General features: G+C 37.3%; 1 protein-coding gene across 1 annotated transcript in view; it reads left to right on the forward strand.

Moving 5' to 3' along the window:
* The first annotated feature begins 1310 nt into the window (after window positions 1–1310).
* LOC101442415 (gamma-aminobutyric acid receptor subunit rho-3) overlaps window positions 1311–14735 on the forward strand; it is a 49673-nt gene continuing 36248 nt past the window's right edge. The window contains 2 exon segments of the mRNA XM_071214486.1: window positions 1311–1386; window positions 6584–6708. Coding sequence (XP_071070587.1) covers window positions 1311–1386; window positions 6584–6708 — 201 coding nt within the window.

The following is a 14735-nucleotide window of genomic DNA, read 5'->3' on the forward strand; positions in this document are numbered from 1 at the left end:
GGAGAAAGACAAGAAGAGAAGACAATAAAAGAGAAATAGATACATACAGAAGATCACACAGCAAATGGACACAGACAGAAAAAACTGCAGAGCAGGGAAGGGGGAGGGGAAGAAAAAATGTTCATACAAATACTTAGAGATTGTATAAAATTCCTAGAAATTTAACAATGCTTTCTGCATAATATTAGATAAAAGTATAATGATGTTAATCATGGTTTTAATTATTTTAAAGATGGTGTATGTCACAGAAACAATCTCTTCACCTGGGAATCAAGAGGTACATGCTTTAGCTTGCATTTTTCTAATTTGCCCCCCTCTCCTGACAAAGCAGCCCTATGGCTACATAAAGAAAATAACCAATTGGGTAGCTGCCATAGGGTGGTGCATAACAGTAGATTATTGTAAATTAAAGTAACACTGCTGTTGTATGCATGAGTCCCAAACATTGTTAGCTTATTACTAAAAATTAGTGCCCACTTATGTCACAATCACTTTGCTTTAGATCTTACTGATGCTTTTGTTAGTATCTCCTTAGACAAGTCAGGCCATCCTGAATCCACCTTCCTGTGAGAAGGCCAACAATGAACTTTTACTGTGCTTCTCCAAGGCTATGTGCATAGCCCAACCACCTGGCCTGGCCTGGTGGCAAAGGATCTGGCTACATGGAAGAAATCTATGTCAGTAACCCTATTTCACTATATTGATGATATTATGTTAACCAGTAATTCTCTTTCAGGATTAAAAGAAGCTTCAGAAAAAAAAATATCTTATCTTGAGAGCCTGGAATGGGCAAACAATTGGGATAAGCTGTAAGGTCCCTACTGCTCTGTCAAATTCTTAAGTGTTGTTAAAGTACAATATTTTCCCACACCACGTACTCCAAAACAATTGATGGCCTTCTGGGGCTCTTGGGGTACTGGCAACACCTCATCCCTCATATAATTGTGCATGGGAATGAAAGGAACTTCCCAGTAGGCAGCTTTTAAAGAAGTGAAGAGGACAATAGCACAGGCTCAAATAGTAAGGGCAGTGGACCCTGACTTACCCTGTGAATTGGATGTGGCCAGCACCAATACTGGCTTTGGGTGGGGTTTGTGGCAAAGACAACATTCTAAATAAATACTCCTTAGGTTTTAGGCACAATTGTGGAAAGGGACCAAAGTACCATAGAGCACCTTAGGAAAGCAATTTTGTGCAGCATACCACACCCTTTGCAAATAAAGGGCTTAACCCAATAGTGTCTGGTCACTCTGAAGACTGCCATCCGTATCCAGGGGTGGATTGCAGGTACTAAAAATAAAACAGAAACAATGGACTGTCTTATGCCACCCTCTGTGGGGGACAGATCTGTGGGAGAACATCTGGATCACCTGCCAGCAGCAACAGGTAAATGTCTATCATGTCTCCGCCCACTCCTCTAACACCCCTCTTGGAAGTGTTGAAGCAGAAGCCCTCATGAAGATCCACAGCCATACCACTGAGACCTGAGAAGCAGCAGAGTGGCTCCACAGGAAAAGTGGACATTGTGGCTACCTAACCTTGTGGCAGCACTTCTAGCTGCCTATTACTCACCAGCTGCTCATGGACATCACCCACAAGTGTCCATTGTGCCCACTCCAACACAGATGGGACATATTGGTCGAGCTCAGGCTCCTGTAGCATGATAGGAAGTGGATTACATTGGTCTCCTCCTGTTCTCGGAAGGGGCAAGGTATGCTTTCACTGCCACAGATACTGCGACAGGACACTTGGAACCAGCCAGTTAGTATTCACTGCCTAGAAAATGTAAGTGCCCTATATGGGGTGTCAGCTCAAATTGGCAATGACCAAAGAACTCCATTTACAAGTCACCTCATGCAGTTTTACACTATGAACCAGGTTATTGTTTGGACTTTTTATGGAAAGGATGAATAGCCTTTTAAAGGAACAAATGAAAGACAATAAGGGATCTTTATAATAATGGACTAAAAAGCGGTATCCAGTCTCAACCCTTTTAAATTCAGCACTATTAGCTCTGGCCCCTGCTCCAGTTAAAATGCTAACTGGGTTGATGCAGGCATTAAGATTTCAAATTAAAGTGCCAACCGCCCTAAGCCCAAAAAGGGAAGTAATAATAATTTCTTGTTGCCTATGCCTCAAACTATACAAACTGGGAAAAATGAAGTCATTTGGTCATGATACTGGCCCATGCAGCCTCACTGATTGGGAATCTTAAGCCCACAGGAAATAGGAGTCACCCAAAACATTGCTGTAAGACCACAGTGGGAAAAGGTCTGGTATTAGAAATCTCCTCATTAAATCCCCCGATGTAGAACTTTGTTATCTACTAATAGAAATGTTGCTTAGAAACAAAGACTTTTCCTTTAAGACTTAGAGCCAACTGTTGTCCTTCACCCTAAATCAAATAGCCCCTGTCTGTATGAAATGAGGGAATCTGTAATATGGGAAGGTTATCCTCCGAATTGTATAATTTCACTGTCAAACATTAATGTTCAATGTTGTCTTTCATATGGTTGTTGTGGCATCTAGATGCAATGCTCCAATGCCCTAACTGTTCAGATAGTCTCTCAGAAGATTTATGCATAGGCGGAAGGTGGAGGGCATTGAGGTGGAGTGGGGACACAGAATGCCCACTTCCCCCTCCCACTAGTTATTTGTGAAAACTGGTGGAAAGTGTGGGGTTAAACTAGCCAGCAACCTGACCCTTTCAGGTGGAATGACCATAAAAGAGGCAACAAGATGTCTAACCTGTATTTGTGCACATAGGCTATAGTCAAGTTTATTATTAAATGTACCTGTTCTCATTGTACCCATTACCTATGCCACAAAAATGTGGTGTTCCCTGCTTGCACACATACACCCCTCTGCTATATTCTCTATATAAACCTATAATCCCCAAGGGTTTGCGTGGAGCTTCTCCTGGCCATCCATCACTGAGTTACATGAGTAATCATGTATAATAAAGGCATGACCAATGCTGGGTTCTGGTGTGATTTCTCTGGAATCTCGAATTTTTGGTCAGCTTTCCCAGGCTTAACCTTCTGCCTAACAGCCTCCTTTCCCTTCTCTTCTCCCTCTGGGATGCCTATAATGCATATGCTTTTGCATTTCATGTTGTCATTCAAATCCCTAAGTACCTGCTGGATTTTTCTGTCTTTCTATCTATCTGTTCGATTATCTGGCTGATTTCAGATGTACTGTCTTTGACATCAGTGATTCTGCACAATGACATACCATCCCAATTGCTACCGATTTATATTAAATTTTGATATCTAGTTTAGCAATCCCCTTCATCATATTCTTCATCCTCTATTAGATTTTATTAAGTCTTTGCATTTCTGTGTGCATTTCTGGGTATTCCTGTCAAGTTCTGTGTACAAGTAAACTAAAAAATTTTTGGGGTGTTGACTAGAATTACATTAGATGTATAGAGTAATTGAAAGGGAAATTTATATATTTACATTAATGAATCTCCTCATCCATGAATGTAATAAATCTCTATCATTTGTCCTTCATAAAGGCTTTTCACATCTTCTAATACATTAACTCTAAGATAACTTATGGTTTAAACCTTCCTTTCCTATCCCCATGTTTCTAGTGCTCCATTCCATAGCTCCTGCTGTCCGGAAAGAAACAAGAAAGACCAGCCTTTGATGACTCTTTGGAATGAAAAACAGTAACAGAAAAGTACAAAATGAAACTGTTGAAAGAAAATTGTGTTTTATATAATCGTACAATATATTTGAAGTAATTAAATAGGTACAAGAAAATGAGCAGGATTTTAAAGACAAAAGAAAAATTTTTACTAAAGAAATGGTTAATTGTGATAGAGTTTAGAATAGTGGTAGCTTGGGGAGTGGAAGTTAGTATGAACTGGAAAGGCTTTTAGAATGCTGGAAGCATTTTATCTTTATCTGCATGATGATCACATGGGTATATGTGTACATAAAAATTCATCAAGCTTTATTCTTAAAATATGTGCACTCTACTGAATCTAAGTTACACTTTGATATAAAAAATAAGGGACAAAGGAAAGAAGAGAGAGAAAAAAATGGTTCACTTGGTGGCATGAGAAAAGAAAGTACCTAGACGTCACTAATGCTAGAAAGATCTTTCTAAAACAAGTATGATCATGTTCCTCCCCAGCTTGAACTCTTTTGCTGGTTGAATTAGTCAGCCAAAGACATTCTGATGCAAAGTGCCAGATATCTGTTGGCTTTTATAAAGGGCATTTATCTGGGGTGAAATCCTACAGTTACAAGACCCTAAAGAGTCCAACTTAAGGTTGATTTCTCACACAAAGTCATTTGCCACTTGTGCAAGATGGCAGGCAATGTCTATGAGGATTTAGCCTTCCTCTTTCTTCTTGAGGCTCCATGGGCCCAGCTTCTTCTGACCTCAACCGTAAGCTGGCATAGGGTTTGGCTGCTCTGTTCTCTTCAGCAGCAAACTATCAGGTGAATGGCTCAGTTATCACGGCCCCAGAATCAAAGTTCTCTCCTGTTCTGTATCTATGGAGCTTTCTCTATTCCCATGTATCTTCTTTGCATTCTCCTTGAGTGAGTGTCCATTTAAATAGTCCACCAAGAGGGCAGGAACTCAGCCCTGCCTGCCCTAATGACATGGTCAAATCAAAGCTCTAATCTTGATTTAACCAAGTAAACTTAAATCTTTGAATTTAATACAATCAAAGGGTGTCATGTCCAGAGGAACAGACCAGTTTATGAACATAATCTCTCTTTTTGGAATTCATAAATAATCTCAAACTGCCACACTAGTTTTCTGACTCCAGGATAAAAAAAGAGAATCTGACACAACCAACAAACCAATAGGGAAAAGTGAATAAAGAAACTGGTTTTTTACAGAAGAGGAAAACTTACTGGCCCAGAAATGCAAGAAAAATTTTCTCAAAGTTCTCTAGCAATTTAGGGAATCAAAATTAAAGTTACAGCATTCATTGTATTCAGTAATTGTTAACAATATTCAAAAAAATATTGAAAAATGCAAACTCTCATTCACTGCTAGTGGAATTATAAATCGGCACAGTTGCTTTTAAGTGCAATATAGTAGTACCTAAAAAATTTGAAGATGTGAAAACTGTTCAGCCTAGTAGATTTAATTGTAGGTATTAAAATTAAGAATCTCATGCACATATGAACAGGAAATAGAAGAAGTCATTGCAGGATTATTTATAATAGAAAAAATAAGAAACAATGTCCATTGACAAAAGAATGAATAAATAAGATGTTATATATCCATACATTGAAATACCATAAAGCAGTTTACATAAATTAACTACATATATACCTATCAATATGAAAAATGTCTAAGTATAATGTTGAGAGAAAAAGTAGGTTGCAGAAGAAAAGAACACAGAAGAAAATGACACAATTTACATAAAGTGCTTAAAACATGCAAAATGCTGTTTAATATTATGAATATATACATATGTAATGATAGTATAATTGCATATAATGATAAACACTAAATAGAAAATGAGAAGAGAGGCAAGGACTTATCACATCCTTTTGTATATTTATTATATTTTACATTAAAAATATATTTTAAAGAGAAAAAAAATGCCTAAAAATCATTAAAACAAGTTTTAATGCATGGGCTAAGAGAAGATATAACAAGTCAAAAGAAGCTAATGCGAATCAATAGCACAAGATACAAGATGTTAAGGAGATAAATCAATTTAAAGAAATTTAAGGATTCCTTCACAACACTGTATTTCTAAGTGAGAATGGCATTCTGAAGTCCTAGCAGACACCTCTGCTATTGCTGTACTGCTCACCTCGTGATATTCCAGTTAGAGATATTTAATTTATTTGGCATGCCCATCTATTTGTCTCTGGAATATTTTTACACTGGAATATTTTACACCTTTAGGAGAGTGTGTTGCCATAATTTAACAGTGACTGTGTGGGCCTTGTATACTACCCAGGACTAATTTTTATTAGACTGTTCACTATATCAACCCTAAACTGAATCATTTTTCGTATCAATGAAATAAATCATCATCATACGATTATTTACCTGACAAAAATAACTATTTATTTTTGTGTTTGTGCTTTCTGTATGCATTTGGGGAAGGAAAGATTAATTTCTGGATAAGAGGGAACAATGAATAAAGGAAAAGGTCTTCAAATGTATAATTAAGTTTAAATTAATCATCTGTCTTCTCATTAAGCATATTATTTGTTGAGTAATGAAATATATTCAATGATATTATGTTGGATTAAGGGAATTTAATGCCTAACCTCACTTCTCTTTCAGCTGAGGACTGCAGCTGAGAGTTTATTAAGTACAGGATAAAGCTTCCCACTAAGAACCTTATCTGGAAAGGGACTAAAGGACTGAAACTGAAAATGAAAAAACTGCTTTGTTTTCATTAAATTGCTGATGATCCAGACAGATGTTTGTCTGTGATTTGAATCAATTAAAACAAAAGACAGCTTTGAAGGCAATGTCTCTCTTTTTTTTCTTTTGATGCATTTTATCAGGTACACTATATATTTTAAAAAAGAAGAGATACTAATAACAGTATTCGTTGCAGCCATCTGCATTTCTTTTGGATGAGATGATCCTGCTTTCCAATTGATCTTTCTCACCAGCACCTGGATCATATTGATGCCAAATGCTTTTGCTGCCTCTGAAATCAAGAAGCCGCACCAGGAGTGCTTATCTTCAATGAAATGAACCCAGTAAAATAGCGATAATACAGTCCAAGAAACCACTGCTCAGTGTCTCTAATGAGTTATCTCATACCTTCTGGAGACCGAGAAATACCTCTTTAATGGTAACGTATATTTGTGACAGTATCTGTCTCTAGAGATAACATTCATCAGTCATCAAAATATGTCACCTCTGACTGATATCTGAAATCAGAATTTTTGAGTATCTGCCAGCATTTGTGTATTTATTTTTTGAGAAAACAGTTAAATTGGATTCAAGTAAGGTTTCTCTTTCAGGGAATGTTTTCAGTCAGTGAATAATGTTTCTTACTAATAATGGCACTTGTTTAATGTTTCTTCAAAATGATTTGAGTGGAAATTTGTCTAAGCACCAACTTTACCTAAAGGCAAGTACTTGTAGAGGTTATAGTTTCTTGTATTGATGAAATAGTATTGAAGGGCATTAATACTGTTTCTTGTCTTTCAAAAATCATTTCCATGACTTTGAAATATCATCCTGAATATCAACACATCATTATTATTTTGCCATCAACAATCAAGAGCACATTTAGACATAGTAAAGGAGAATTGCTACCCACTAGAGTAACCAGTTCATCCCAGTTTCCCTAGTACTAAGTCACTTGTCTTGGGAAACCCCTCAGGCCGAGGCAATCCAGGGTGGTTGATCCTGCTAGCCTTATACCTGTAATAATCAAGGAATTGCATGCTCTCTTTGGGAAAATCTTCCCTTTCCAAATACAAAGCTTTCATAAAGACACACAAGAGGAAACTGAGGAATGAAGCAAGTCCTATCATCCACTCAACCCTGCAATCAATGGCGGGACAGATGTTTCAGCTAGATGGCTCTCACATCTAAAATAGTTATTAGAGAAAGGGAACATAAAAATGTAAGGAATACCTTCTGGATCCTCAGGATTAATAACTGAAAACAAAAGAAGTGTGCTTGGGCAGAGGGGGTTGTACTGGATTCTTGATCCCTCCTTTCCCCTTTGAAGTCAGAGACTGCCTCCAGTGCTTTCCTTCCGTGTTCCTGTTCCCAGACCCCACATCTGACGTGGCATAGCCACTTCCTGAGTTTTCTTCAAGGCAATTAGACAAGGAAATATTTGGGAAATGTAGGATTATATCAGCAGGCTATACTTTTTGATGCCCCTATAAAATCTGTATATGTTTTGTCTAATTTAAAAAGAAAGATTGAGACTGCTTAGAATAGCAGTAAAAGATTTGTCAAGTCTGTTTGATGGCTGTGTCACTGAGGGGAGGGCATTGTCATAGGAGCTAATCCATCACACTGGGACCCACTATAAGCAGAGACAATGTAATTACATAACCTACCATGCATAATTTTTTACCATGTATCATTAAGGGGCAAGAGGAAAACGTCATTTCTTTATGGAGGAGCAGGAATTATTTTCCTTATGTTGGATGCCTCACTTTTAGCTCCTATTTAAATTAGAGAAGAGTTTTAGAAACTACTTTCAAGCCAGATTCCACCCACCCCAGAGGTTTCAGGGTTTCTGCTACATGGTGCCAAGTATGTTTGTCTTCACTTCTTTATACCCTAAGTGAGATGCTCCTTTAAGCCACATGCTAGAGAATGATTCATTAAAATTTATATCTGCTTCTTTTATTCTTCAAAGAAAAATCCTCTAGGACATTAGGGACTGAGTAAACAATCAATCCTGGTAGAAAAGTAGCCACTTACAGTGAAACCCTGGCATTTCCCCTGATGAACAGAGTAATCCAGGCAGCCAATTTCAGAGCTGTCACTCCACACTCTCTCTAATGCAGATGTTAAGGTATTTGGCCAAAATACATAAATAACTATATAGGGTAGTTTCTAGAATAAGGATCACAGGATTCTTCAGACCTTGGTATGTGAATAAATACTATGAGGTTCTTCCTCTCACACCCAGCTTTAAGATAAATCAATCAATAAATAAAGTAATGAATGAACTAATAATCAATTCTTTCCTATCTCAGGAGAACTAATAGAATGAACACCAAAGGAAGGCATAGCCTTGCTTTGAAAATTCTGAAGTAGATTTATATGCATTATTTTGAGCTTGTTTTCACAAATTCAGACTCTTAAATGCTTTGCTATTAACTATTTTAATTTAGAATATATCTCACATTTTATAATACAATGATTTTCCTTTGTTTCTTAAAAGAAAATGCTGGTTGAACTGTGAACGAAGTCAGATATGGCAGTTGAAAATGTCCCTGATTTCCACAGGGAAGAAATTTAGCTCCCTAGTGAGGCAAAAAGGAATAGGAATATAGACTCATTGGGTATTTACCCATTCTTTCAACAATTGTATTGAGTGCTGAGTCCTGGGTTGACAGCTATGATGGTTAGGTTAATGTGTCAATGGCCAAGTAATGGTGTCCAGTTGTCTGGTCAAGCAAGAACTGGGCTACTCATAATACAAGGGCATTTCATAGACTTTAATCATCAGTGAGTTGAATGGGCGTAGATGGTTTGTTAATCTGCAATCGGCTGAGGACCTTGCCCTCACCAATGATTGATGTCTCATCCAATCAGTGAAAGGCCTTAAAAGAGGCATTTATTTCAGCATTCAGAGAGAATTCCCATCTCTACTTTAGAAAGCCAGCATCCTCTGGGGAACTCATCAAGGATCTTCATTGGAGCCTCTGGTTTGCAGCCTGCCCTACAGAATTTGGACTTGTGCATCCTTATACTCACATGAGACAATTTTATAAAATCTCATAATATTTACAGATATCTCCTGTCAATTCTGTTTCCCTAGAAAACCCTGCCTAATACTGGGGCTAAGGATAGTATAGGAATAATACATTCTCTCTGGCTTCAAGAATAATCAGCAGAGGGCTAGAGTTGGTTCATAATGGCTTGCTAGAGTTAATTTTTTAACTTTTAGGAAATTTATGAGTTGTCTGTTAAATGTAGCCATTATATTAAAATTAAACTCTATAAATGTATAATTAAATTATTTTAAAACAGAGGTAATAAATACCTTAAACTCGCCACTTTCTAATTATTTTACTATATTTTACTTCTATCTATTATTCTTGCAGTTATGCATTTCTGTTATAACTGCATGGTATAAAAAACTGTATCATACTATACTATACTATGCCATTCCATACCATACCTCACCTCATCATCACAAACCATACAATAGTCTACTCTACAATGGGCACAGGTCTGTCATGTTAATAACTTGATATAGGCCATTGTGGAAGTATTTACAAACACTACCAGTCAGGTTTTTTTTCCTGGAGAGCTCCTGGGTAAACATTTACCAGCACATTCCTGAACCTAATATAAAAGCCAGGAAGGTCTTAAGGATTGCATATTCAAGTGCTACTGCAAGTAGGACACAAGGAAGTGGTAGGAACTGTGCCAACTAGAGGCATGTGCCCCTCTAGGGTGTGGTATCTGGTGAGGTCCAGGTTTCTATTGTTATAAGAGAACTTGAGCCCAGTGTTACAAGACTTTCTGATTTTCCAAATGAAGCAGGAAATCGCAATTTTTATGTGAAAATTTCCAATATAATCCCTCATGTGGTCTATCCAAAAAGGGTCAGTTCCTAATCTGGTCCAGTTTCCACAGATGAGGAAACTGATACTTCATCAATGAGCTCATTATTTGATAGAGACCTACATGAGTATCTGCATGTCTCAAGTGGGGCATTCTCTCTGGCTGCCTCTTTTCACTGAAAAGCTTACTTGTGTGGGAATTTCCTTTACAAGAGACAGGCTGTTGGCTAGATACAAGCATGTGTTCCTAGAGTTCAGACATTCAGCAGCAGTTCAGTCAAAGCCACTGGATCCACTCTATCTAAGACACCATGTCTTCTCTAAAGAGTCTCAAAAGGAAAGAGGACAATTAAGTAAACATTGGATCCAGAATTATGAAGGTTTTCTTTTTTTTTTTTAAGATTTATCTTATTTATTTCCTCCCCTCTCCCCCCCCCTCATTGTCTGCTCTCTGTGTCTATTCACAGTGTTTTTATAAAGGTTTTCTTAGTGAGCTACAACAAATTGAATCAAGTGATATTTCCCATTGCTTTACTGAATTCTATGAATTTGGATCTATGTGGCCTATGAAAACAATTTTGCTCCATTTTGTATTTTTCTAAAGAAAAAAAAAACATCAATAGTAAGTTAAAAAATATCTTCCTATATAATTTGAGATTGTGTAGCACTTTGATATTATTTATGAATTTCAAAAAAAGGATTATGCTGTGAACTGGTCTGTTCCTCTAGGTGTGATACCCTTGGATTGCATTAGTTTCAGCTGAGATGTCTTTGATTAAATTATGTTAAGATTAGGGCTTTGATTCAAACATGTCAGTAGGGCATAACTCAGGTTAAGTCCCCACCCCCTTGGTAGGCTGATATAAACGGGTTTCACTCAAGAAGACACAGAAGATAACAAGAAGGGGAGAGAGAGCTCCATAGACATAGCAGAGGAGGAAACTTTGATCTGTGGCCCCAGAAAGAGAGAAGAACCATTTGCCTGATAGTTTCAGCCAAAAAGAACAGAGCAACTGAGGATCTAAGGCCTGAGAGACCAGGCAGAGATTGCTTGCCATCTTGCTTCAAAACGTGGAGCACCAACTGACTTTGGTGAGAAACCAACCTTGAGTTGGACTCTTTAGAGCCTTATAAGTGTAATATTTTACCCCAAATAAATACTCCTTTTAAAAAGCCAACAGATTTTGGGTTCTTTGCATCAGCACCCCTTTGGCTGACTAACACAGACTGTAAGTTGGGCTTACAGTGTGCACTGGTTTATGATAGTCCTTGAATGAGAAAAGACATTCATTTCAGCAAGATGGCCTGTTTCTGGAATGAGTTGGAGAATGGAGTAGACAAGGTCCATGACCGGGACCTTATTTGGAAAAGATCCTAGATGGTTTAGACAATTTTTAAAGAATTTATTACAGAAATAGCATTGTAGCAATAATGAATTTTTAACAGAAAAATTATAGAGAATCTCATTTGTGTTTCCCTTTTCCAAATTAACTTCTAATCCTTATTTCTATGCCAACATGAATTTCTTCATGTTTAGAATGACACCAGAGAAATTACTTTCTATTTTTTTTATTTAAACATTTTTCACATTGCTTCATAGATGTTATGATAGTATTTTTAATAACTCTATATTATTAATTTGAATTGAAGGACCAGAATTACTTGCTTTTATTATTGAACATTTTATTTTCAAGTTTGTACCATTATAAATAAAATAATAAATATTTTCATGCATTTAATTTTTTCCTTTACCAATAAAACTTATAATTATACTGGAATTGGATATTTGCTCAAAGCATAGGAATTAATTTCATAGCTCTCAAATTGATTTCAAAAGGGGTTTTACCAATATTTATACTCATATCTGCAATATTTATACTCATATCTGAAATATTCCCATTTCATCATATCCTTATCAGCATTAACTTCTAAAATTTTTATCTTCTGCTCATTTACTAGGCCTAAATAGTATTTGTAGTTTTCTTGGCATCTCACTCTTAACCCTCTGGATTAAATATCTTTAAATATCCTCCATGAGTAGTCTATTCATGTCAGCCTGAATTGTTTTAAAGTTCTAATTTGTTAATCTAATCAAATATATTGAACTTCATGAACTTAGAAAAGCAGTGTTGTAAAGCAACCAGCCAAGTGTTCTTGACAATTGAAACAACAGTTGTTGTTTTTTCATCCCTGTGATGGCTTGAGTCATGTTCCCCAAATTTAGACAATTTTTTATCTTAATTGTATTCCTGTGAGTGTGTACACATTGTAGACATTATCTCTTAAAGATATTCGGGTTATGGGAAACGGACTTGGCCCAGTGGTTGGGGCGTCCGTCTACCACGTCGGGGGTCCGCGGTTCGAACCCCGGGCCTCCTTGACCAGGGTGGAGCTGGCCCATGTGCGGTGCTGGTGCGTGCGGGGGGTGCCCTGCCACGCGGGGGTGTCCCCCGCGTGGGGGAGCCCCACGCGCGGGGGGTGCCCGGGGGGAGAGCCACCCAGCGCGAAGGAGTGCAGACTGCCCAGGAATGGCGCCGCCCGCACTTCCCGTGCCGCTGATGACAGCAGAGGCGGACGGGGAGGCAGGACGCAGCGGATAGACTCGGAGAGCGGACAACCGGGGAGGCGGGGAATTAAATGAATAAATAAATCTTTAAAAAAAAAAAAAAGATATTCGGGTTAGTTAAGGTGTTGCCCAACTGAATGAGGTTGGGTATTAATCCAATTTACTGGAGTCCTTAAAACAGAAGAAATTCAGATATAGTGAGTGAATGCCCCCGGAAGGAGCAGAAGCTGGAATTCAGTAGAAACTAAAAGAGAAAGAAGGACATCACCATGTGATGGGAAAGCAAGGAATGCAAGGATTGCCAGAATGCAAGAATGCTACCACACTTGGAAAGAAAACAGCATTCTAGCCTCTGAGACCATAAGCCAACAAATTCCTGTTGTTAAGCAGATACATATGTTAGTTTTCATAGCAGCTGGGAAGCTAAGACAATTCTACTTATTAAACCTCAGTGCATCAGAATACATTGGTTTCCCTCAACTAATGCTACAACTTTTTTCACGTGTTTCTGCTTAATTTTTTTTAATTAGAGAAATTATGGGTTTACAGAAAAATCATGATAAAATACAGGATTCCCATATACAACACTGTTATTAACACATGACATTGGTTTCCAACATTTGTTACAATTGATACAGTACGTTTTTATAATTATACTATTGACTGTAGTCCATTAAGTCAGGGATCACTGTTTGTATAGTATAGTACCAGTACAGTTTTTATGAGTTTGTTTATTCTAATTATTTCAAATAAGCGAGATCATACAATATTTGTCCTTTGGCTTACATCACTCAACATGACGTCTTTTAGTGTTCATCCATGTTGTTCTATGTATCAGGACTTCATTCCTTTTTACAGCAGAAAAATATTCCATTGTATGTCTATACCACATTTTATTTATCCATTCATTGGTTGATGGACACTTGGGTTGAATCTTTTGGCAACTGTGAAATTGCCATTATGAACATCAATGTGCAAATATCTGTTTGAGTCCCTGCTTGCAATTCTTTAAGATATATACCTAGTAGTGGGATTGCTAGGTCTTACTATAACGCTATACTTGGTTTTCTGAGGAACTGCCAAACTGTTACACCATAGCAGTTGCACCATTTTACATTATCACCAGCAATGAATGAGTGTTCCTGTTTATCTGCATCCTCTCCAACTCTCGTTATATTCTATTTTTTCAATAGCAGCCATTCTAATGGGTGTGAAATGGTATGTGATGATAGTTTTGATTTGCATTTCCCCAATTTCTAATGATGTTAAGCATTTTTTCATGTGCTTTCTGGCATTTGTATTTTTTCTTTGGAAGATGTCTATTCAACTCTTTTGCCCATTTTTTAATTGAGTTGTTTGGTTTTTTTATTTTTAAGTTGAAGGATTTCTTTACATAGTCTGGATATTAAAGCTTTATCAAATATGTGGTTTCCAAATATTTTTCCCATTGTATCAGTTGTCATTTTCCTTTCATGATAAAGTACTTTTATGCACAAAGGTTTTTAACTTTGATGTGGTTCCATTTATCTATTTTGTTGTTGTTGCTTGAGTGTAAAACCTAAGGAACCATTGCTTAACACAAGGTCCAAAAGAGGCTTCTCTACATTTTCTTCTAGGGGTTTAACAGTTTTAGCTTTTATATTTAGGTCTTTGATCCATTTTGAGTTGATGTGTGTGTATGGTGAAGTAGGGGTCCTCCTTTTATTTTTTTTTGCAAATAGGGATCCAGTTTTCCCAGAACAATTTGTTGAAGACACTATTCATTCCCAATTGAGTGGTTTTTGCCCTATTGTCAAAAATCAGTTGACCATAAATGAGATAGTTGCTTTTTCAGCTCTTGATTTGCAAAATTCTGTTGGTCTACATGTCTGTCCTTGCGCCTGCACCATGCTGTTTTGATAGACATGTACAGTGGCTTTGCAACAAGTTTTAATACTGGAAAATGTGAA

This window comes from Dasypus novemcinctus, chromosome 4 (genome assembly GCF_030445035.2).
Source record: "Dasypus novemcinctus isolate mDasNov1 chromosome 4, mDasNov1.1.hap2, whole genome shotgun sequence".
Classification (NCBI taxonomy): Eukaryota; Metazoa; Chordata; class Mammalia; order Cingulata; family Dasypodidae; genus Dasypus; species Dasypus novemcinctus.